The sequence below is a fragment of the Glycine soja genome, chromosome 5, assembly GCF_004193775.1.
Source record: "Glycine soja cultivar W05 chromosome 5, ASM419377v2, whole genome shotgun sequence".
Taxonomy (NCBI): Eukaryota; Viridiplantae; Streptophyta; class Magnoliopsida; order Fabales; family Fabaceae; genus Glycine; species Glycine soja.
The window spans coordinates 28,969,888-28,996,657 of NC_041006.1; the positions used below are offsets into that span (position 1 = coordinate 28,969,888).

Consider the following 26,770-nt stretch of genomic DNA (forward strand, 5'->3'; position numbering starts at 1 on the left):
ACTTGTGAGCAAATGGAAGTCCTAAATTTTCTATATAAATGATTTTCCTGCACATTCAGAATTTATCATAGGATAAATACACTAAATAGAAAACTTAGACTTACAACAATATACATTTATGTAACACATACCAATTGTTTTTTCTCCCACCATTCATCACTTGCATCCTTAGTATTTTTGACACTGTCCCATCCAAGACTAGTTTCTTTACCAAATAGTTTATATCATACTCGCCATCCTCTTATGAGGTTATCAAACCTATTCTTAAACTTTGGTTTGTTATAATTTCCCCCCGTCAACTTCTTAAATCTAGATACAATTCCATTCCACCCATTCTTGGTAAAACTTGTACCGAGTCATTCTCCTTTGGACACTTGTCCCAAGCATGCTATGATGAAGCCTTCAATTGCTTTAAGCTCCCAAGAAGCTTTTACTTTCTCAATACTCATAATTCTACATTAAAGAAGTTTTTTGATGCATGATTAACAAAACATTAACATGCAGAATTGATAAGAGGAAAATGTCATTGTACCAATACTATTTGGTATATTTTTAGTTTGACCACCCCTCCAAAACCATAAAGATTGTTAATAACAAGCCAATCATCATGCTAACCAAATGAAGCTACTCCATTATTAACAGTTAATGATATAGGTCTTTTCTTTATTAGTGGAACCAATATGAAATTCATTCATCAATAAAAAAAGGCAGAATTGATAATACCATTTTCGTGACTTTAAGGTGGCTAGTGAAGCATCCACCAACCACCATAATACCTGAACTGAATGAAATGTAATGCAATATTTTTCATCTGTTCTGGATCTGAGACTATCATTTGCTAAAAGTATCAACATATAGACCTAACTTGTTTATTATGAAAAACATTAGCAATGTTGGTATTTAATTGTGTTTGTGTATTTAGTGATCAATTTATTTAAAAATGTAAATGATTGCTATTAATTTATTTGAGGTTAATATATATGCCTTTGAGGCAATAGGATCTCACAACACTGGAATGCTATTAATTTATATAGTCCACTAAACTTTAGCCAAAATGATTGCACTGTTTCAAGTGCACGAGTGCTAGTATACTAATAAAAAAGCCATATCTGCATTAAAGAATATATAACAAAAGCAATATCTTTAAATGTCACTGCTTCATGTTTAAAAGCCACTGAATCTTCTTGGAGGCTAAATGCATGGTAGCATTTTTGGTTCATAATAAAAAAACCATTTCTTTTAAAGTGATATCTTTTTATATATAAAATCACCACCAATTCTTTTTGGTTAAAAACAACATGACCAACCACACTATCAATGACAACAATAACACAATATCATAGTATATCAACATAAACCAAAACAAAAACTAGAGTTGCTGGTATCATATATATATAGTATTGATGTTACTATTAGAGATATAGGTGAATGCTTGTCACAACATGAAATAGAAACCATATATATCTATCTAAACTCACATTGTAATAATTTTTAACTTATCTTTTTTTTCTTAACCTCAACACTCCTTCAATAAACTCTTTCAACAACCTCTACACCAAGTTGAACCTATGTAACAAGTTGAAACCAATTTATTAAAATGACACTCACAGAATCATAAAAATTCACAAAACACTTGAAAGTAACAAAAAATATCAAAGCAAAGAGCTACCAAAGAGACAAAAGGGGATAAGAGTCTTTTGTAGAGACAAATCAACATAAACAAAGTTAAATAGACTCTGAGACAAATGGTAGTTGGTTACCTATTAATTGCAACATGAACAATCTATTTTGATTCAAATCATCCAAACCAAAATAGGCAACCATTTTTTCTTTTCCAAATGTAACGAAACAAGTTGCACTAATTGAGATAAGTTACAATCCATACTACAAAAGAAATTATCAACATTAATTGAAACAAATTTGTCTAACACTGTCCAATATGAAAGGAAGTAAACTAGAATTTAATGCCCATAAGATGCACATGTTTGTAATGGTGTCATAACAAAGACACAACATCAAATGTCCATCAACATTAATCGGTGGGTGAAGAGTTTAATTTGAATGGATGATAGAAATCCGTTGAGACACAGGTTGGGTGAAGGACAAATAAGAGAAATCGAAGAGCCACATATAGAAATTGATTTTACCTTGACGTGGAAGCAACCCTGACCCTGCTTCGCTTTAAAATTGATTTCGACGAGGTGAATCACGGTCAATTGAAATTCCCACGTTTGACCACGAAATACACTCATCCAAGGGATTTTGACGTGGATCCTAACATGCTCATAAACTATAAAATTGAGTTTTTAACCACATATTTAAAGAACAAAGTTATTTACCATGTGATAGTATCATATTATATTATGTTGGTAAAAAAAAAAAGCTTGTCTCAATCAACTCTTCCTAATGAGATAGTCATGGACTCAATGAGTCCATACCCATTCAACAGGTAAGGAAGGGTTCAACCCTATTATAGTCTCATGGCCTTATTTATTTATGAACCATAGTAGTATTTTTTATTTATTTTTTATTTACAGTTCCATAATAGTATTTGTTAAGCTAGTATTTTATACTATAACACACTCATTTTTCATGGGACTTTAGAGCTTCATTAGATATTTGATTTAACTTGGCCAGCTGGTCTTGTTCTAAGCTCTCTTGTAGAATGTAATTTTAAATGCATTCTTAGCTTCCACGCTATTCAAGTTAACAAAACTTACTTGGAGCATTGAAAGAGAAACCTATGAAGCACGGCGCACCGGCTGAAAGACTTGTCAGGAGAGTCCGACATGACACACCACGGACATGTGTGTGCCACACATTTTTGCAATGTTCAATATTTTTTCATTTTTTTAGATTTTGACATAGCAACGTAACACCGCCCCCCCCCCCCCCCCCCCCCCCCCCCCCACACACACACACACGCGCTAGACACATTTTTTAATATCTTTTTTTTTTAAATATCCTAAAGATTAAATTAATACTACCAAGTTTTTTTTTTCTTTTAATGGTGGTTTCTCTTAGTAATTTTTTTGAGACTTTTTATAAAAGAACTTGACAAGTTGTTTACTTAGATTTTTTTTTTTGTAAAGAGATAAACCTTTTGCGTTAAGAAATATCATGACTCTTAGTTTGTGAGATTTATCATATGAAAATTATAAAACTTAACTTGTTTTAAGATAAATATATAAAGCTTAACAATGTGTTCCTTTGTGTTATGTTTTAAACTTTAGTGCGCCCGTGTTATGTCTGATGTTTGTGTTGGAGTCCATACTTCTTAGAGAGAAACAGCCGCCGTTAGAATTTTCTTCAACTTTGGATCCGCTGTTCGAAGAAGCAATTTGCCTCCCACGGATGGAACAGAGTCACTTGGTGGGGAAGGTGGTGCCTAAGAAACTTACTTTCTGCACTGTGTAACATACTAACATGTGCATGTGCTACTCAACTCACTATCGTGTCACGAGGTCCTAAGCCTCCACTCTGCCCAAATAAACAATCTATAATCCAACTCTTTTTGTAGAGATCACATAAATCCTTCAACTAATTCTACTTAAAATATTAAAAATATATTTAGTGTTACATAGTGCTTAACCTATACATTACATAAAAACTCATGACTTCCCTCCATGTGAATATAAGAGAAACGTATTCTTATCCTTCCATATATAAAATGATTTGTTTTGGGATTTAATTCCACAATCAACCGGTCACCGAGGCACAAATCCTGCCTTATTATTGATCAGTAACAAGACATAGATACATTGAATAGTGAAAGACATCAATTTTATCAAATATAATTAGTGAGTTCCCCTACAACACAAAAAACCATCCAAAAATTCAATCTCAATTCCATTTCCATAAGCCATGAAATCCCGAATCCCAGAAATTTCAACCAGCAAGACTACTCACAATTTGAACTGTTCCTGTTTCTTCTGCATCTTGTCTGAAACCGTCCCTTCAGTGAGAAGAGCCAAAATATCCAATTACTTGAAACAAATGCCTCTCAGAGACGACCAAGAACATGTCTTGATCTTAAGTGGGCTTTGGAAAATCGCCATGACTAAACCAAACGACCCAGAATTCCCTTCCCTTGGCATCTTCGCATGCATGGCCAAACTTATTAGCAAAGGTGTCACTAATAGAAGTTGGCTTCTTAGACACCAGAACATATACATACCCTATTATGCAGCACATATCATTGGTTCCTATACCATAAAGAAAGCCAAGTTTGCCAAAAAAGCTGTTAAGTCCTTAGTGGTTCAGCCTTTACTTGAACTTCTTAAGGGTAAGATAAGTTGGGTTGAACAAAGGGTTGCACTTAGAGCACTGGCTCATATAGCTAGCCAGGAAGCAACTTTTGAAGCTCTTAAAGCGCATGAAGTAGAAATCATAGAAGCAGCCATGAACATAGCTTCCACGTGCCTAAACAAGGTATATGATGACTTTGTTGGGTTGAAAAAGTCAGAGAGATTGAAGTACCACAGGAACCTTCTAACAAGAGGGCTTGGAGGGTTTGAATTGGAAAACAGAAAGGCAGAAGAATGGGCTAGCCAACTTCAATGTAGGTCTCTCTATCTCCTACACTGTTTTGCATGCAGAGAAAGATCTCTCAGGTTAATATGCAAGAAGAAATTCTTGAAGGATTTGTGTGGAATGTGGGGGGGACTAAAAAACCCATCTTCACCTTGTGGAATAGGACTTTTGAAAACTCTTTGTCACACCCAAATGGGAAGAGAAAGCATAGCAGGTTTGCAAGAAGTGTTAGAGAGTTTGTGTAATGTTTCAAGATCCTCAGATGAAAGGCAACACATGGCTATTGAAAGTCTCATGCAGCTTCTCATGGACCCAGTTACAAGGTATAAAGTGATAGACAAGGTTGCTCCTGTGCTTGCTGATTTGGTTGAACTAAGAGACATCAAAGGGAAACACAAAATTGGAAAAACAATCATGAAGGTTCTCTTACATGACTACCACAAAATCAAGCTTTGCAAGGTGAGTTTGTATAGTGAAAGAACCAGGAGCAGGTTAGAAGAATTATGGGATTTGAAGGTGGAGAGAATCAACAGAGAGAAACTGATGAGTGTGCAAGAAATGAGAGAAAAAGAAGCCTTATCATGTGTTCTGAAAAAGGAAGGAAGTAAGAGTTTTTTTGCTGGGGAAATTGAAAAGGCAGTGGTGAAGTACTCAGAGGCTTTAAATTTTTGCCCTTTAAAACAAAGAAAAGAGAGGATTGTGCTTCATAGCAATAGAGCTCAGTGTTATTTGCTTCTTCAACATTCAGAAGGTGCCATCAGTGATGCCACAAGAGCACTGTGCCTATCGGGTGCGGCGCGTCCTCACGGTAAGAGCTTGTGGAGAAGATCACAGGCTTATGACATGGAAGGCTTCGCCAAGGAGAGCTTGATGGATTGTTTAGCGTTCATTGACACAAAGGGGTTGAAGATACCATACTATGTAGCACGGTTTTTCAACAAGCAAATTAATTCCTCGTGGCTCTTCGCTTCAGCTCAGTCAAAGTGGTATAGCAAACACGAAGAAATGAATGGATTTGTGAGTTTGAGTCAGAAAGCGATGAGAAAAATGAAAGGTGAATTCCACAATGAAGTCAATTATCTTATTTTTCCTCTTTCTTTTGTCTCATTTTAATTAAGTTCCACATGGGAGGTTTAATTGTGCAATTCATGGGTACATTTATATATATTAGTGGTGAATGGAGGGTCTTAATTAACTATTTTTCGTGTTTGCATAATAGGTATGAGTTACATTGTAGAAGAACCTTTCACTGGGAGAAGAGCAAGGGAGAGAAGAAAGTGTGTAAGGATGAGCCAGGGGAGAAAATTAGTGAGTGCAAATGTTAGAAGAAGCTGGCACTGTATCGAAAAGGATGAGGCATGAAGTGATTTATTATAGGAAAATGATATGTATGTTTGCCTTCATTCACAAGAAAGGGAGAAATTATTCTTCTATTAGTTCTATATATGGTAATTGCTTTTGATCATAAATTAGTAGTACATACAAGAAGTTGAAAAGAGGAGGTGAACCAAGACCTGAATCAATTAATTGTTTGAGTTTAATTACTAGAAACTTTGCCCATATTCTTACCTACGTTTACAATGTCAGACTTTTTACGACGGCAATGCTATTTATTAAGGAATTTTGTCGGTACCATAAGTTATGATTGGTTTACATAAGTAATGATATATTAACAAAATATATGCATGCCACTTAAATTCGCTTGAGGCTCCAACAAATAGTTTGTGACAAGGATAGCACGTTTGTACTTTGTATTTGTAGTTATATATTATTTAGGATATTGTTAATAAGTGTTTTTAAGATATTAGTTAAGAAATTTTAAAAAATAAAATATTTACTGTAAAAATTACAGGAGAGGATTAAAAAAATAATTGACAATCAATATTTTATATTTTAATAAAAATATTTTTCTTTTAAGTTCTTTAGCCAGTGTGCTTAGCATTTGCCTATTATTTATACATGTTGTAGAACATCAATTTCTTTTTTATTTGTTTCCAACACATTAATTTTCTTATTTTATATCTGCTTTATCGTATTAAAAACTTGTATAAATACAATTTCTCCTTTCTTTATAACATTGTTCTTAATTACAAAAATATTAGAGCATTTAATTTCAGAATGTCTCGTGTTTTATAAAGAATAATCGTGCAAAATTGAGGTTAATATTCTATAAACCTCGTAGGCATAGCCATATTGGTTATTTTCAAAAGAATTCTTGCATTAGGCAATATTCATTTTACAGCCATACGCGTAAATTGCAATTGAAAGTTTGGTGCCTGTCTTCTCGCCTTCCGAAAATGCTCTGATTGCTCTCTGGAGGGAATGTCATTTCTTTAAATTTTCAATCTCACATTCCCACTTTACATTTGTGGACCATTAATTGTAGAGATTATATCAATCGATTCATGAGTTGATCAACTTTATTAGGTATTCATACCACCACAACTGATGTTAAGCAGGCTACTGGAGAATTAAATATCCTGTAAATTAGACAATACTAGTAATAAATAAATAAATTTCAGGTCCGTTGTTTTACTTTTACGTGTCCCGCACCGATGGCTTGCACCTCCATCCGAACAGCAATGAGGATGAGAAATATATGGTATTGTTTAGCATAATCAATTCAAGTGATGCAGAAAGAAAACAAATCAATATTTTTTAGAATGATTGAGAAGATATTTTTAAAGTTGTATGCCAACCAAAAAGTGAAAAGTTGCTTACGGTCAGATTAATTAATTAATTATTTCAATTATAAATGTAACTTTCGTGTCTGGTTGGATATTTCAAATGCACACACTTTAGTAGGAGAGAACTAGCCTAGTAAATTATATTATATTTTTTTGTCCTAAATTCTAATTATCTACAAATCACATTGGACTCGAACTAATATAAACTGAGTGACGAATTTTAAACGAATTTATTTAAAAGGACATTAATGCTTATTTTTTTATTACAAAATTCAATTCACAAATTTTATTTATAGAAAGTTAAGTTCCTTGTCACTTGAACTAGTAGATATTGGTAAATTTATTTTAATCCTTTTTTTCCTACTGTATTCTTTATAATTTGTTGATTACAATATAGGCCAGTTAATATAAATTGAACCTTTAAGAAAATAAAATAAATAAATTGATCTAAATAAATTGAATATGGATGATATATTAAAGAAATAAATCAAAATTAAAAAAAAAAGATAGATTTGAATGATGCTCATGGTATTTATTACTATCATTTATCCTACTCAAGTCTTCTCTCTATTATGCGAAATGGACGTCATAAATCAACTAATGTTGGTAGAGTTTATGATAATTGGAAAAACACTCAGCACGATAACAGTTCATAAAAAGGATTAAACAAGTTGGTGATTTTTTTATTTTTACATAACAAGTTAGGGATGTTTAATCATAAGATACTTCCCTATAAAATATTATTTTATGACCTCCTGCAAAATCCACAGCTCTTTTGCAATAAAGTTAGATTTATGCGCCTTACCCGACCAAACTTCTTTGGTTTTTTCTGCGCACTGATCAATAAAATACTACGAAAAACAGAATATCTCAATCATGGACGTATACCTAACTTTGAGGCATGACGAGAATAGTATACATAAAACAGGAAATAAATGGAAGAGTGGAGAAGATTAAATACAAGGAAGTAAAGAATTATGATAGAACCGATTGTCGCAGCGAACAATTTAACAAGCAAAATACAAACAGAAAACATGAGTCTTTTATGGGCAAGGACCACCGGTTAGGCAAGGCAACTAGTGATTGTTGAAAAAATATTAGAAATCCATAACTTTATTGTATAATTGTTAACATATGGTTACAATGAAACAAGGCCGTCACAGTTAACATGCAATTAGCTAACATGGTTATAGTTTACAAGAGATCAATCATCAGAAGAAAAGTTCAAAGCAGAAATAACTGACCCTGTTGTTGCAAAAGTTGAAGCAATATCAGGGTAGTCTTTCCATGAGGTTGTCACCTTCAGAGATGGGTACAGCCACGTTTTAACCGAATCCACGAACGAGTTTGGATCCAAGTTCAAAATGGCTTCCCAGTCAACCTGAAAACCCTGTGGGATGCTTCCTGTGAACTCCATGTTGGCAGCAAGTAACAAACCCAGCATAACTATAAATCCAACCACAGCAGATCCCCTAGACAGTGGCATAAAGTTATACCTGAAAAGCATTTCAATCAGATTTGCAGAAATGATTTTCAAATGCTCAAAGTCAAAAAGATAATTTAACCATTTTTAAAATGTCATACCAGTAATATGTCATCCTTAAAATTGCATCTAGCACGTTTTCAAGCGTGTCAAAGTCAGTAGACCCATAGTTTTCACCACAGTAAGCATTGCAGAGAGTCTGACACAACAGTTCCAAGATGGGGATACAAGGTAAATATTACAATTCATCTAATAACTTGAGCTATAAATACCAAGAACATGTTTTTAAATGAAACTTTAGGAGTAGCAAAATATCTGTTAGCAAATTTCTAAAGCTGAAAATGGTCATGAAATATTAACGATGATTGAATGGTACACAGATGGAATGAGATCATTGGTAGGGATGTTAAAGAAGAAACATTCTTACTTTAGAAATAAGCAAAAAATGGCCATATAGAGAGCCATATCTATCACTATTAGCTAATTAATATACTAAAAGTTGCTTAGTATGAGAAACATACTTCCCATGCCACTGCCATTTCTTCGTCAAAATCTTCCCATCTAGCAGGGGTACAAGGTGTTTTGATTGCAAAGTCAAAACCATGCTCCCCCCTGAAAAACATGTTTCAGTTCCCCAATTAAATTTCAAGCATGAAAACTAAAATTTTACAGCCATGAAAAGAAAATGTGGCAGACAATAACTTATGATTTTCACAAGGTTAGTATCTAGCTTACATTTTTACAAGGTTTATCCTAGTTCCTTCAAGCTGCTTCCTGAGGAAACGATATCCAGAGAGTAAATATATGTTAAAGAAATTACATGTTTCCAGACACTGTTAGCACTGTGGACGCTTACCCTTCAAATGCAGTACTGTTGCACCAGGTAGCCAACCAAAAATCCTCACCAACAACTTTATAAAGATCAGAGCATAATTTTGCATGCATAATCTGCATATCAAACATTAAAGTTTCTATTTTCAGAAAAGGATAAACTATAAAAATATTGTTCTTCAAGCTACGCAATACAAAACAGAAAAACACGTAACATCAGCAAGGGACTATTAATTTGATATCATTCAAAAGCAAGAGAAAAGAATCTGGAAGCATTTCTTTGTCAAAAAGTTAACTGAGAAAAATGAAATACTTGAGCATCAATTATATTTAGAAGGGATATCCTATGCCTACGAGCTAATTTAAAACACCAAAACCAATTAATTAGAAACTACAGATTACATGTTTCACAGTTCATCTGACTTGATGCATAAGAAACATGGTCTATCATGCAACTTGTGAATTTCTACTTTCTTGGGTACACATTCAACCTATCTAGTGATAAGGATGCAAGCCATGTGCTACAGTAATAATAGGACTTTGATTATCCAGACATGCTGTGTGTGCATGTAGAAACCATGTCTACTGAAAATTTAATGCATACAGAATAAAATGTCTATCCTGCAATTACAACTTTAGTGTATATCACCCAGCCAAACAAGGGAATATGAGGTTTACTCACTGACATCAGGAAAACTATAACTTTTCCAAGGCTACACCTTTTGAGGGGTTAAAAGTCACGGAGGAGGCCTTTTGCATAGTAAATCTAGCAATGTTAAAGGAAAGAGGCACAACATATCTAAATCAACAATCAACAACTGACCTCTTCTAATTTCCCATCTTTGGAAAGATGAATGATCTTGTCTGTTTTGCTGTGGACAAATGATCTCTCTTTCATTACAGTCTTGGCAATTTCTAATGTTCTGTGACATTTAAAAATAACAATCATTTTCAAAGCCAGACAATTACAACAACAACCAAGCCTTTTCCAACTGTAGGGTCAGTTGCATGTATCAATGGTGTCATAATGCTCCTTTCAAAGCCACTCTACTAATATAGAATAAATCAATAAAATCAGGAAACAGGCTCTTCACCTTTCATAATTAGGAAAGTAACGAACAACTTTGGCTTGCCCAAGAATCATAGGTGTGTGAGAACCAAATCCAGCATTAAACTCATCACTGCAGTGCAAAAAAAAAAAAAAAATCAAAATCAAGCACAAGTTAAGTCCAGCTCTGAAATAATAATCTTAGGAAAAACCAGGCACATTAACCAATATTGCTACGAGGCTGGCAACCAATTAAAGCAAAAACTGATCCAACCATGACCAATATGATTCTGAGCTTATTGTCACAAATAAAGGGAAGTACATAGTTAACAATAAAAGTAAGAAGAGTTCCTCTTTAATTGCATAATTTGAATAAATGTAAAATCAATCTTAGCAAAACAATCCACATAGAAATGAAAGCACTAAAAGTTAATATGAAGGCCGAATATACTTAATCACTCTAGTTCAACTGAGAATTCATTTCCTCCTTTCAGCTGTAAAACTTAAGTCATCTAAGTTTTAAAAGGGAAGTTCTATCCCTTTTTATGGTCCTTATGGAATAATAAAAGCAGCAGCTTTTGTTGAAAGCCTAAGCAAAAGATATCAACTTAGAGCCAACAAAAACTCCGTGTCACCTCTCAAACAAATCTAAAACCTCACTAAATAACAACAAGAACAACAAGCATTTGCAAAAGGATAAAGTTAACACATGCAAATAAATGTTGAAGGACTAAAATGTAACAATGAAAAGAAAAGGGACAAACAATACATGCAAAATTTAGAGGAATAGTAACAAGTAAAGGATCCAAATGAGTTTTTATCAAAACGAGATGAACATGGAATATATGATACTAAAAGAAATTATGAATAACCACATTCTTTTATAAAAATCATCCTCACTTTTAGGGAGTTTGGAGGGAGAGGACTGAAATACACAGATTCTAATTTGTTCTTTACTTTGTACCAAAGAGGTTATGGTTGGTTATCCTGGAAGTAGAAAAGGCTGCACACTTTCACTTTACTCATTTCAGACTCAACTGATGTAAATGAGAAAAGTTCAAGTATAGTCAGCAACTTAGTATTCAATACAAGTTTGTCAATGTATCTTTCAGATTAATTTGGAAATTTTCCCATTACTGTAAATTTACACCATCCTTGTCCTCTCTCCTCAGTCTTATTATAGATTTTTTAAACAATTATTTGTAATTAATTTATTATAGGAACGAGACCTTTATCTGCACTGAAAACATATTTAATGTAAGCATACTACCTCAAGTCTATGGGGTTGTGTTTGAAGATATGAACATGACCTTACAAAATTTACAATTTTACATTACCAGTATTAACTGAAAATAAGTGGGAGTTTGAATACATATAGAATTTCTATAAACTTAGTTGACCACAAAAGATGATAGTTCGGTCATGCCTCGGTGACTATAGGATTTTACAGCAGAGTCCGCATTCAGCAGCAATTATATTAATTAGATAGGAGAGACACATAAAAAGGTGGAGATAATGAAAATCTACGTACATCCTGAGTATAAATATTAGATCTGAAACATTATAAAATTTCTGAACAATAAATCATCTGTACACTTATTTACTCTGATAAAATACTTAGCCCATAGAAGGGATACCTTAGCTTGTTCACCCATACAACAGGGTCACAAGGCTCAGAAATTTGTCTCCATCTAACAGCTAATGAGTAAACATTGTGCCACGACAATGTACGGCTGGATAATCTATCATCTACAGTTCCATTTGAAGATGTTACTGAGGTACTGCTTGTACTACAACCAGCTCCTCCTCTATTTTGACTGGGCATATTAATTCTTTCCCTTCTCCTGGCCCTTCTCCCATTCTTTGAGTTTCCTTTATTCGAATATTTCCATTCAGCATGCAGGGAACGCCAAGCCTTAGAGACTTTTTGTGCAATTTCAATGGCAGCAAGTCCAGCCATACGATGCTGATAATACATAAATATTAACAGGTTAAGATGATGATATTATAAACAATTGTCCGTTAGATGCATGTCACTTTAAAGTAAACGCACGAAAATTATAAAGGAAAAATATATCACAACTTGCACATATCTAGAAAAAAGTGTCCAGAAAATACTGTAGCTACTAAATAAACTACACATGCACGCGTGTGCGCACGCATATATCCAGGATTTTAAAACTAATTGAAAAAAAAACTAGCATATCCCGGTGCCAAAAGGCTCTTCGCCACGTGAAGATATTGGGGAGGGTCATTTTATGCAGCCTTCCCCTTGCATATGCAAAGAGGTTGTTTCTGGATTCAAGCCCATGACCAACAGGTAACCAAGACGCAACTTTTCCGTTACACTAGGACTCACCCTCATAAATGATATGATTCTATGAAAACTGCATGTTTTTACTTTGGGAAATACGGTTAAAATAAAGTTTTCTTTGATAGAAATTTATTGAGAATGGAAGTTTGACTTGTTTAGAAGATATGCTGTTAAAATCAGAAAACTGGAATCCCTCAACTGTGTACCAATTTTATAATATTATTCAATCATTATGCACTATTATTTCTTTGTCACTCAATAAAATAAAATAGCATCCCTTGTATTAGCCACTTGGAAGTAAATGGAAATAATATAAATGTTTCCTACTTTTCAATTTGATTTTACAACATGATATGAACAAGGATCATCAGAATTTTTGGATGCAACAAAATCCTTTTCTAGTTCCATAGAGCAAAGAAAATGTACAAGTATAATGAAGTATAATATGGCACAACAGACTATTGAGAATAAAAGTGGCCCTCAGCAGAAAAGGGATTTGTTGAAAAAGAAAAATGACTACAATCAATAAGCCACGAGATGTAGAAGAGCAAGAAACACCAGAAATAGCTTTACCTGACGTCTATTAGGTAGGAATCCTGGACAATCATACTGGATTTTCATGCCAATGGAATCTGAAGCCTGTAGAAGAGAAGCCTTCTGCTTGGTAATAGTAAACTCTTGCTTTTTAAGCTTTCCCTTTCTTAAAGACTCGCGTAAAGGAGGTTGCCTGAAAACCTTTTCGCATACATTCTTTGGATGCAATTTCTTGCACCAGTATTCCTGAATATAATACAATATAGATACAAATAACTATACTAGAAATGGAAACCTCAACTCATGTTTTATAAAATTTGAATAACCAAGCACATTGTGATTTAAAACCTACTTGCTATACATCCTTTTAAACCCACATTAAATTCCCCATAGGCATGCTTGTGGAAACCAAAATCTTATATTTTCTTTTATTCTTCCTGTTTTTCTGGTAAGTGGCCTACTTTACACACGACCACAATCACCACATAGCAACCAAGAAATCCTAAAGTCAGGTAAAAATGGTTTTCCAATTAAGACACCTTTGAATTAAGAAAGATTAGAAGTACCAAGGAAAGTAGAATTGTTTTCATAAATTTTACCTTAAAAAGAGCATCAATATCCCCATCAATATCAAACCAGCAAAAATCACCATTAAATTTTGAAGCTGTGTACAGAGCAATCTCTTTCTGCAAAAGAAGAAAGGGTTGAAGCATATCATAGAATTAGGCTCTTAATGAATGAAACTTAATATGTACCATGTTAATTCCCAGAGCACCAATGGCACCAATTAGTTATATGTAGCTGAATCAAGGGAGGGCAATTTCTACAAGTATGTCTCAATGTTGACTTAACTAACACGAGGAACTAAAGCAGAAGGGAACAGTCCTAATTCAAAACATGCCAACAGAAATTCACATGTTCAAATTAGCAGAGTAGCAATACTTATATTGGTAGAGCTATAATCTCTCTCCTGCTCTAAATGAATTTTCGCTATGACATGTCACTACTCAATACTGTCAAGTGTCAACATTGTGTCCCAGTTAGTAGATCTTTTAGCGTAGAAGGAAATTTATTTATGTTCTTTTTTATCAGTAGAATAGGATTAAGAGGGAGAATAAAAAACAGATGAGTAACAAGTATACTATTTCAATAAAACAAACCTGATAAAAAGCAAGGCACTGGAGCACGAATTTGTCCATTGAATCCAGCTCCAAATCCAATGCAGCATCATAATCCTTGACCTAAGAGCATTAAAAAAAGTTGTAGTGTGCCAAATGTAAACCTACATTGCACCAAAAAATTAAATTAAAAAAATTCATACCGCTTCTTTGTATTGTCCAACAGCATGGTAGCAGGAAGCACGTAAATACAAGCATTCAATGTTGCTGCCATCAATGCTCAACCCCATTGTCAAATCCTTGATAGCCTTCCTGTCACATCCAAACCCAAGTTAAAAATAAAATCAAGTAACAGCATCGAGTACCAAACTAGAAAATTTAATACTGATGATTGGTGTGAAATATTTAAAAGCAATTTACATGGACCTTAGGTGCCATTATGAATTCAAACTCAGCAAATTGTTATACTTACTAGTATACCTATTGTGCAATAATTCATATATGATTTATCATTCTAGAATCCTAGATAGCAGACCAAAATACCAGTAGCTGACCATTTTAAGTCCCCAAAATTTTAGGAATTGAAATTGAATACTAGCTATAATACAACTATATGATTTGAGTTTACGACTTTAGGAATACCAAAAATCACAACATAAATCTTCCTCAAAGTGCTTGTTCTCTAACACAAACCTAAATTTACGAAAATACAAAAATGAATCTCCTTAAGAGATTCTATTTTAACTATCATAATTGTTATGAAAAACAGCAAGTAATCTAAGTTCCAGTCATGATCTCTCCTTAGTTCCTATAACCAACTAATCTTTTGATCCTAAAAGGCTTCAATTTATTGCATGTTCTACCATCCATATATGTTTCCTTAACTGTTAAAGGAGAGTGCCACTATAACTTATACTAGTTTCATGGACCAAATCAGAAAGACTCATGAAAAAAAAAGTCACTGCAAATAAATATTCAACTTCTTCAATGGATTAACAAGTATGGCTGGACAAATACCTGTGCTCACCCATTGCATGGAACAGAAGGCCACGCAAATGATTAGCTCTTGCAAACCTAACATCAAAATGTAAAAGCAATCAACCTCAGGTAAAGAGAATAGGCACAAAGTACATCAAGTGGAAGAAGCCCGGCGAAAACAATGCTGATGAGTAATACAGTTCATTCATGACAATTACCTCCCATCAATTTGTAGCATCTTATTTATACATTCCTGAGCCTTTGTTGGCTTAGCTAAATCTTGATAGAACTGCACAAAAACCACAGATTCAGAAAAGCACTACCAATTAAAGTCATCCAACAAAATAGCTAGTCGCAAGCCCAAGTTAAGGAGGAGGGATGTGTTAGGCTATTAGCAGCCACCATAAAACTTGCTGTTATACTCAAGAACAGAATAGTTTCAAGCCCATAACTGATAATTAAATTAGGCAGAAAAGGAGTGGCATACTTAATAGCTATTAACCTATGGCTGCTAGATCTTTTATAAAGTTGCCAAATACATATTCAGACCAAAGCTATTAGCCTATGACTTCTAGATCTTTGATATATATATAAAAAACTGTCAAATACACATTCAAACCAAAGCTAGCAAGCAAAATCATCTTAAGCCTATAAATAAAAAGCTATAAAAATTGTAGCATACCAGATAAATAAGCCTATAATTGAATAAAATAAAATGTAGATGTGAACTGATCTGATATGAAACGGATACTTCATGTCAAGTTGAAAGTAAATTGGATTACTGGCAGACAGAAGCAACATGGGTTAAAGTGGTGATGCCAGATATGAGTAGAGATAAAAAATAGAATTCAAGAATACAACTTAACATATTTGAAGTATACATTCCTTTCTTTAATATGATCAAACTATCAGTGCAGTATGGATATGGGAGAATAGACACCTGAGTCAGATGTGCCCATGCTTCAAGGAAATTTTTGTCAAGTTGAAGTGATTTGAGATGAGCTTCCTCAGCTTTCTTATATTCACCAATTGAAGATAATGCTAAACCCTGTACAGTCAATTTGTTCGGTGAAATACTGAAGAGACCTTCCATATAAGAGATCTAGGTCCAAAATCAATGACAATTCAAGTATTAAGACTCAAGGCCCACCAAATATGTGTAGGCAGATGTATTATCCTTATCTAGCTTCACGCAAGCTGAAAGGTCTTCAACAGCTGCATCAAACTCTTTAAATTTGAAATTGACAATTCCTGCATTGAAATTTATACAAGACATACATTAGCTAGTCTCAAAATTTTAGGGTTCAACTAGATGATTTCATCGATCAATTAGGTAGAATATACACAGAAGCTCCAACACTAGTTTTGGAAACAAATATCTCCCTATTCTAAAGCTATAATCCCTTGATTTGTTGGGATTTTCTAAATTATAGCCTATTTTATATTGAGTAGTCAATCCCAAATAGCGGCTGATCCCAAAGTTGCTGAAGTGGGATAGCAGGATGGCATCTAATGTGAAGTCTAGAAAACAATATAGATTTATACATGTCAACACCCAAATTTTGCTGCAAAATTCAGTTGAATGACTGCCGGCTAAGGGGTAATTCGGCTAACTTTTATGTCAGCTGAATGAGGTGAAGGCTAGTCTGGTTGAATACGGAATTGATGACTTATCAATATTAGCCAAACAAGAAGGTTAGCAAAACATGGACTAGGTTAATACGGCTATCTACAATGTTAGCCGAATGACAAAATTCAGCTAATATTAATGGCACAGTTGACTAATCTTCAATATTTGTTGGACATGAAGGTTAACTAAATATGGATAAGGTCAATACGACTACCTACAATGTTAGCCAAATTGGTAAAATTCAGCTAGTTATAAGGTTAGGTGAATGAGTAAAAGATCAATTTGGCTACGTTCAATATTAGCTGGGTGGGAGATTCAACTAACTTTAGTGTTAGTTGAACATGGATAAGATCATTTACGCTACTTACAAAGTTAGTCGATGACAGATTTCAGCTAACTTTAAGCATAAAAAAATTAACTGAATTAAGTTAGATTTAATTTAATAAAGATAAGATGATATTTTTCACAATTTTCTGATATTCAAATGGCTTGTAGCGGTTGAAACTAATCAATGATAGTGCTCCCTAAAAAAAAGGAAGTGGTTGGCATCTTCTTCAACATTTGAAATAACTTATCAGTTGGCTTGTAGAAAGAGGATAATGTACCTAAATTTTAGGAGCAATTTCCAAAAGATAAATCTACTTCAAAATTAGTTAGTCGAAATCAACTACTAGTAAAAATCAACTGCTGCTCGCCAAAACTGCCAAAATTAGCCGAATTAGTGTAAAACTAGCCAAATGACCCCAAACCACATTCTAGGAAGTTACAAGTAGAAAAACGAGGTCCAATAGGGGATTTGAGTTTGTAGCCTATAAATAGGCACTGTACTTCCAATTTGAGACACACAATCAATCCAACACAGTTATTTTACATAATATTTTCTCATTTACAGACCTCTCTTTATATTACCGGTGCTTCTGATTACATTGCTGGTAATAGTTCTTTATTTTCATCCCTCTCTCCTCCTAAAATTCCTCATTTCATTACTTTAGTCGATGGTTTTAGAGTTGTAGCAACAGGAATCGGCCATATATCACCCACTTCTTCTTTGTCTTTAAACTCTATTTTGCTCATACCTAGTTGTTCTTTTAATATAATATCTCTTAGTCAGCTTACTCGTTCTCATAATTGTTCGGTAACATTTAATGCTAACTCCTTTGTCATACAGGAACGTGATACGGGTCAGACAATTGGCGTAGGACATGAATCTCATGGTCTTTACTACCTCAAGCCTAATCTTTCTTGGGTTTCCAGTGCTGCCACATCACCAAAGCTCCTTCATGAACGTTTGGGACACCCACATTTATCTAAACTAAAAATTATGGTTTCGAGTCTTGAAAAAATAAAAGACCTATTTTGTGAGTCATGTCAACTAGGAAAGCATGTCCGTTCTTCTTTTAGGCATGTTGAAAGTCGTGTTGATTCCCCTTTTTCGGTTATTCACTCTGATATATGGGGTCCTAGTCGTGTTTCGTCTATGGGTTATAGATATTTCGTTACTTTCATTGATGAATTTTCTCGATGCACTTTGGTTTTCTTAATGAAAGAACAATCTGAAATTTTTTCCATTCTCACTTCTTTTGTAAATGAAATTAAAACTCAGTTTGGTAAGACAATTAAGATCCTTAGGAGTGATAATGCGAAAGAATACTTTTCTTCTGCTATTTCTTCTTTTTTGTCAGCACATAGCATTCTCCATCAGTCCTCTTGTCCTCATACTCCTCAACAGAATGGCATTGCCGAAAGGAAGAATAGGCATCTTGTTGAGACTGCTCAAACATTATTACTTCATGCCAATGTATATGTCTGACATTGGGGTGATGCAGTTTTGACAGCTTGTTTTTTGATGAATCAGATGCCTTCTTCCTCTATTAAAAATAAAATACCACATTCCATTTTGTTTCCTAAAGAACCGTTGTTTCATGTTGATCCATGTATTTTTGGATGCACCTATTTTGTTCATAGCTTGTCTCCAGGTCTTGATAAGGTTGTTCCTCGAGCCATCAAATGTGTTTTCCTTGGATATTTCAGGTTACAAAAAGGTTACCGATGTTACTCTCCTGTTCACAATCGTTATTATATCTCTGCAGATGTAACTTTTTTTGAAGAAAAACCATACTTTGCTCCCTCCATGGTTGAGTCCAATACTCTTCAAGAAGTTTTTCCTATTCCCTATCTTGGTCCTTCACCTTCTTTGCAGGAATCAGAGTCAACTATAGATTCTACCATAGATATTCCTGACAATCTTCCACTTGAGCAGACTCAAATCACCCATCGTATATCGACGTCGTTCTCGAATTCTTGACGTAGAACTTGAAGGTAATTAAAGACCAGCTGAATCATGTCCTACTCCAGCAGACAACCCGACCATGGATCTACCCGAAGAGAATCTTGACTTGCCCATTGCTCTTAGGAAAGGTACTCGGTCTACACGTAATCCTTATCCTATTTATAACTTCTTAAGTTATCATTTTCTTTCTTCTTTGTACCATTCTTTTGTTTCCTCTTTATCTTTTGTTTCTCTTCCTAAAAATCTTTGTGAAGCACTTGATCATCCGGGATGACGACAAGCCATGATTGATGAAATGCAAGCTTTGGAGCATAATGGTACTTGGGAGCTGGTTCCTCTTCCCCAAGGCAAGAAACCTGTTGGTTGTCGGTGGGTATATGCTATAAAAGTTGGGGCCAATGGACAGATTGATCGTCTCAAAGCTTGATTGGTAGCCAAAGGTTATACCCAGATTTATGGCCTAGATTATGGAGATACTTTCTCCTCTGTGGCTAAAATTACTTATGTTCGACTCTTTCTTGCCATAGCCGCCATCCGTCATTGGCCACTGTATCAGTTGAATATTAAAAATGCATTCCTACATGGAGAATTAGAAGAGGAGATCTATATGGAGCAACCATCGGGATTTGTTGCTCAGGGGTAGTCTAGCTTGGTTTGCAAACTTCGGAGGCCTCTTTATGGTCTCAAACAATCCCCACGAGCTTGGTTTGGAAAATTCAGCTCATTTGTTCAGGCTTTTGGGATGAAACGAAGTGAAGTAGACCATTCAATTTTTTATTGTCATACCTCATCAAGTAGATGTGTTTACTTGGTGGTCTATGTAGATGATATAGTCACAGGAAATGACCAAGAAAAAATTGTTCAACTGAAGGAACATTTACATTTTCAGACTAAGGATTTGGGAAAACTTAAATATTTTCTTGGAATTGAAGTTGTTCAATCAAAAGATGGGATTATCATCTCACAAAGGAAGTATGCGTTAGACATACTTAAAGAAACTGGTATGTCAGATTGTGGACCAATTGATAGTCCCATGGATTCAAATCAAAAATTGCTACCCAATCAGGGGGAGCCTTATTCTGATCCTGAAAGATATCGGAGATTGGTTGGGAAGGTTATCTACCTCACTATTACAAGGCCAGATATTTCCTTTGCAGTTGGAGTGGTGAGTCAGTTCATGCAGTCTCCTCATAATGATCATTGGGATGCAGTAATTCCAATTTTGAGATACATTAAAAGGACCCCAAGACAAGGACTACTCTATGAAGACAAAGGAAACACTCAAATAGTTGGATTTTGTGATGCAGATTGGGCAAGATCACCCATCGATAAGCGTTCCACTTCAGGATATTGTGTCTGTTGGAGGAAATCTTGTCTCATGGAAGAGTAAGAAGCAAAATGTTGTTGCAAGGTCTAGTGCAGAGGCTGAATATAGAGCTATGGCTGTAGCCACTTGTGAACTCATTTGGATTAAACAACTTCAAGAATTGAAGTTTGGAAATACTCAACAAATGAAGCTATGTTTGTGATAATCAGGCAGCCCTACATAAAGCTTCTAATCCAGTATTCCATGAGAGAACTAAACATATTGAGATTGATTGTCATTTTGTCTGGGAGAAAATCCTTTCTAAGGAAGTTATTACTGAATTCGTTAGTTCTAATGATCAACTAGCAGACATCTTTACAAAATCTCTAAGGGGACCAAGAATTCAAAATATTTGTTCCAAGCTTGGAGCATTTGACTTATATGCTCCAACTTGAGGGGGAGTGTTGGAATTACACACATTGTATGGATACTTGTTCCAATAAAGAATAGTTATTAATGTACCTAGTTAGTCACATATTCATGTATCTAGGAATTCACATGCATGTACATAGGTACTAAAACTTCATTAATATTCTTGTAAATTTCACATTGTATTTACTCCCTAAGTTTATATAAATATAGATCAGCTGAGTGGGTTAAGCACTCAAGCATTTCACAACCTTTAGTCTCTTCAATACACTCAAATTGAAGCCCAACAAACCAAAAACAATAAAGAGAAAAAAAACACTGAAAAACATTAGGCCAACATGGCCAAATTCCCCTGAAACTCTAAGTCACTAGAACAGTCAGCCACTCAGCACCATGCTATTAGCTAAGTGTCGCCGCCTCTAATTGAAAGACTGAAAGTGAAACCCCAACTCCCAATGGCAGAAATTGAAGATGGAGGACTGGAAGGTCAGTAGCAGCTAGAGGAAGGTGGCAGCGGCTGACCAGCAAAAGCAAAGGTCACAGATGCTGCCCAGCGATGGCACGGGTCCCAGAGACTGCGCCGAAACACCTGGAGCAGCTGCGTTTTGCCACAAGAGGCATGATGTTGAAATCATGGCTACTTTTCCTGCTTCTTCAAACCTGCAGCCCTTACCCTTTTGCGTAGCACCGCTACAAAATCCATAACCACTATCCTCTATTTGCTATTATAACAGCACGGCTGACAACATAAATTTTATAGATTACAAAAATAATATAACTTCTTAACAGATACATTCCTACAACAGCACATATACTCACATTCCCCCTCAAGTTAGTGAATAGGTGTCCTCCATTGCCAGGTTAGATACAATCCTCTAAAATGTAGGATTCTTCAATCTGTTAGTGAGAATATTTGCATGTTGTCCATGTGTGAGCAATGAATCAACAATTCAAAATGCTTTTCTGGCATATTCTTGATAAACCAGTGTTTATATTAGAGATGTAGGAAGATTTGTTTGGGAAGTAAGAAGTTCCCTTGAAATATATTATCTACACACCAAGTTCAAAAGTGTTTGGACGTGAGGGGGTGTATTGGAAAAAACCCAAGTCCCACATCAACTAGAGATAGTGCAAAGGTATAGTATATAAGTGGGGGACAACCCTCACCCTATGAGCTAACTTTTGGAGTTGAGTTAAGTCCAAACTCATATTCTAAGATGAATAGGACATATTTAGTACATATAAAGCCACTTTCAAGTTTCTCCTTGATCAAATTCCTATCCACTTCGATGTTCTTGGTTCAATCATGTTGAACCGGATTGTGTGCTATGCCGATTGCTAATTTATTGCTGCAGTAAAGCTTCATAGATTATTCCCACATAAATCTTCAAGTCTTATAGAATAATTTTAAGCCTAAGTAATTCACACACCCCTTATGCCATAGCAAAAAAATCTGCTTCAGCACTAGAACGTGCCAAAACACTTGACTTTTCCTTGTTACAAAATTTACTTCCAGAAGAGAGCAATACCCAGAAGTTGATCTTTTGTCAACAACTGACCTTGCATAGTTGGCATGTGTGTAGGCTTCTAGTGCCATTTCCCCATATTATTTTTTAACAAAATTCCTCTTCCTGGAGTCCCCTTCAGATACAGCAGAATTCTGTGATTAGCCAGTAAATGAGTTTCTCCTGGGTTGTGCATACATTGACTAATTAAGTTTACTGCATAGTCAATAACTTGTCCAGTGTGAAACTTCATACAAGGTGTTGATACATCTCCTTATCCACTATAGTTTCCTCTTTTGCATTCCAAAGTTTTAGGTTTGGATCTATAGGGTTGCTCACAGGTTTACAGGCTGGCTTGCTGTTTCCTTGAGCAAATCAGTGATATACTTCTTCTGGAATATAAAGATCCTTAATAATACAATTTATCCAAGGTTTTGACATCAAATCCTTTGGTCAGGCACTGACTCAGGATTTGTTGTTCTCTCCTATCCCCAGTTAATAATATAATGTCATCCATGTACTCATGGATGAGCATCCAGTAACAGAAATGTAAATACATCTAGGAATTCAAAATGTGTTAATTCTTCATCTGCTTCTAAGAAATGAAAATGTATGTTTGCACAAGATATGCTAAAGGTAAAAAACAACAATCATGCCACAGAAAAACTAATCCAATTTCTCTGTCCAAAATTCTAGAAATTACCACAAAATATGCACCCATCATTGCAACAAAGAGAGCAAAATAGAGCCATAGTTAATTATTCAAGTCCAGCAAAAATCAGTTGCACAAATAACAAATTAGTTAAAGGCAAGCTACCTCTCTCATGTAAAATATCTGCTGTGTCAGGTTCAAACTCTAATGCCTTGGTCAAGTCTTCAATAGCCTGATATCCATATCAAAAGAGGGGGGAAAACAGCAATTGCCACATTTACAGGTTTATACTTGTGCCAAAAAATATATACAAATAGGAAGTGAAGCACCACAGAATGTACAAAATATGTCAATCTTTTCATATCTCAAACTTCTTAAACAATATCACATAGGATCTTGTAGGTCATACATAGAGACTTTAACAACATTGAGTCTAGCAAGATAAGAGATCACAGAATTCTTCATAACCACATGATTAGTTTAGCAACAACCACCAATACAATTAAGTAGTCAAGCATTCAACTTAAAGCCTAAAGCTTTACATGGCAATGTTCAAATAGTACTATAACCAGACTTGGCATAAAAAAAAAGGAACAAAATTCCTTGCAATTTTCATTTTCTGTAATAGAACTGATTATTTTATAAAAGTATATAACCAGAGGATTGCCTGATGCACAAAGCTCCCAACCTTGAGTTTCAACATGTTAGACTGATACTAAGTTTCTAAGAAGTAGGGATGGCCATGCTCACCTCAACAAACTCTCCCAAGGCTGCCCTGGCCTGACCTCTCCGTTTCCATGCCTCACCAGCCAATGGATTAAATTGTATAGCCTAATACATACAACATGTAAACCACTTACATATAGAAGAAATACCATATCTCTATATACACCTGTTCGGCAGTGTTCATTCAACCACCTTTGTAAAATCAGCTATAGCAGCATCAAGTTCCCTCTGGAATGCATATGCTGTACCTCTTCCTATTAGTGCTTCAGGATAAGCTGGGTCCTTTTTCAGTATCTACATAAAATGATGGGGGCAAGGCTGCAGTATGTTATTTAATAATATGAAAAAAAAATAGAGAGAACAGGATAGAAAAAGCATGAAAAGATGAAAATGAGAGAATCACTTGTGAGGAAAATATTTCACCTGGTCAAAAATGGATATGGCATGAGCATATTTTCCTTCATTAACCTGAAAAAGGACTATAATATCATATATGCTCTTAACCAAATAAATACAACAACACAGAAGTTTTTATGTAATTTGCTTATTCAGTTAAAAGCATGAAAACAAACCTCTGCTATACCCCTCGAGAGTCGAAAATCTACACTAATGGAATTAGTATTTGAAATCTGAGCAATGCAGAACTTCTTATTTTTCCTTGCTTCACCTTTTCTTTCATCAGAAAATATAAACTTACTAATAGGGTTTCTAAAAATTTCAGGGATATTAGATGAGTCACCACTATTGGTAGATACTTTTTCGCTTGATTCTGAGGCATCACTGGAGTCATTACATGATTCAGAATTGTAACTAAGTATATCAAGAACATCAGGGCTTCCATTCACTTGGCCATCAGATTTATTAGAGTCTCTATCTTCATCATGTGATTCATGCTTTAAGTCGGAATTATCAGCAGAATTTAGGCATGTCTCAGATTTATCACCAGTAGCATCACCACATAATTCAGCCGGAGTGCCCAATGTATCTTGGATCTTAAGAGTTTCACTAGAGCTCCCATTACTCAGAGAATCTGATTTGGTTTGTGGCGGTGGCCTATGGTTTTCACTTTCACACAGTGTATTTTTGCCTTGTTTTGCTGTCTCTATAAGCTCTTCAAGTTCTAGCAGCTGTTTCAAGTCAGCAGACTGATGCAGAGCATGTTCATAGCCCTGCTCCCATACCAATAGAGCATTTTCTTGCCTTCCCAACACAGACAGTGCAGAACCTACACAACAGAAAAAACCAGCCCTAAGTTCAAAAAATATAACACATATGTAGAGCATGAAAAAAATTCATTCAAATCTTCTTCACCATAAAATTTCATTCAGCATATTTGAAAAAGTCAAAAAGCGGCACAGTAAATTTTCAAGGCGAAATACATAAGGAAAATCGGCAAATTAGATTACGTTTAGCTAAAACCTAACTAGTTCAATTACCAATCCCAAAAAAAAAAAAACACGCAATTAAATAGGTAAGAAGAGCGTAAATTCAATACGAAAAGAGAGAAAAACAGAACGATCGAATTTGACAGAAGAGAATGAAAACCTTTGAGAATATAAGCTTGAAGACGCGTAGGGTCAAGCTGAAGCGCTCGGTCGCAATCCCTAATCACGTGCTTGTGGAGCTCTAATTTGCTGTAACAGAAGGCGCGGTTGCTGGAAGCGAACATCGGAACAAGATCGGGCGTCACAATTAGCGAAGGAGAGAGCAAAGGAAGCATTGAGAATAATGAATGAAAGTGAAATAGGAAGGCACGTACCATAGGTCTTGAATTGCGTTGGAATGAGAAATGAGGGAATCGAGGACTCGAATGGCTTTGGACCAGTCCTTGGAGGCGCAGAGCCTGGCCAAGTCCACCCGCTCGGAGGTAGCAGCAGCAGCAGGAGGAGGAGGAGGAGGAGCCATGGGGCACGTGAGGTGCACGGATCAGTGGTGCGATGATGGTTTCTTCTGAAAGGGAAATTTGAGGGGTGGAAATGTAATTGCAATTGCGCGCGCGGTGATGAAATGAAGAAGGCGATGGATTGTTGAAGAGTGCTGTGCCGACCTTGGGAAATTGGGTTGAGAGAGAAAGGAAGAAGGCGAGTGCTTAAAGAGTAACGGTGCTCCGAACGACCAGTCACGTGCACCGCACAACGCTTGGAGGCTAGGCCAAAACCTTTTCTCTTCAATATATAGATGATTAAAAATAAAAATTGCTGTCTTAAATATATTTTTTATTTTTTTTATATGTTCTACTAAAATTCGTTTTTTATTTATTTTAAAAAAAAATTATTTCAATATTTTGTTAAAATTCTATATTTGTTAAATGTATGATTTTTTTTTTCAAACACTTGACGGTTGGTCACTTAATCTTTCCTCAATTTCAATTAATTTTTTTTATCCACACAAACCTCAAATCCAAAACATACTTAAAAAGATTAATTTAGTACACATAAACTAATGAAAACATACTTAAGAAGATTAATTTAATACCACATGAATTAATGACTTGATATATGACTTTGTATATTGATAAGATAAAACTTATCAGAAAAAGAGTTATCACAAAATTTAATTCCTAAAATATAAATAAAAGATTTATACTTAAAAGGTTTAATTTTTATAAAAATAAAATAAAATAGAAAATTTTAAATGTGTATTTAATTATTAAATATTAAATTAATAAAAATATATAATATATAATCCCTTAATTCTTCTGTTGAA

General features: G+C 34.9%; 2 protein-coding genes across 2 annotated transcripts; one reads left to right on the top strand and one right to left on the bottom strand.

The window, feature by feature from the left end:
• Window positions 1–3,629: 3,629 nt before the first annotated feature.
• LOC114412455 lies at window positions 3,630–6,168 on the top strand. Its single transcript, XM_028376355.1, has 2 exons — window positions 3,630–5,587; window positions 5,753–6,168. Exons 1-2 carry the CDS (start codon window positions 3,865–3,867, stop codon window positions 5,893–5,895), a joined length of 1,866 nt encoding a protein of 621 aa, XP_028232156.1. The 5' UTR covers window positions 3,630–3,864; the 3' UTR covers window positions 5,896–6,168.
• A 2,027-nt stretch (window positions 6,169–8,195) lies between these two features.
• LOC114412456 (suppressor of RPS4-RLD 1-like) lies at window positions 8,196–26,203 on the bottom strand. The gene is made up of 23 exons (XM_028376356.1): window positions 25,824–26,203; window positions 25,610–25,719; window positions 24,637–25,289; window positions 24,488–24,532; window positions 24,257–24,358; window positions 24,089–24,169; window positions 23,504–23,570; window positions 16,677–16,777; window positions 16,467–16,574; window positions 15,745–15,815; window positions 15,566–15,622; window positions 14,752–14,860; window positions 14,591–14,671; window positions 14,030–14,116; window positions 13,470–13,676; window positions 12,220–12,548; window positions 10,629–10,715; window positions 10,358–10,457; window positions 9,560–9,651; window positions 9,439–9,477; window positions 9,225–9,315; window positions 8,805–8,902; window positions 8,196–8,716 (listed from the first exon to the last, which is right to left on the bottom strand). The coding sequence occupies exons 1-23, from the start codon at window positions 25,967–25,969 to the stop codon at window positions 8,425–8,427; spliced, it is 3,153 nt and encodes a 1,050-aa protein (XP_028232157.1). The 5' UTR covers window positions 25,970–26,203; the 3' UTR covers window positions 8,196–8,424.
• Between the last annotated feature and the right edge of the window lie 567 nt (window positions 26,204–26,770).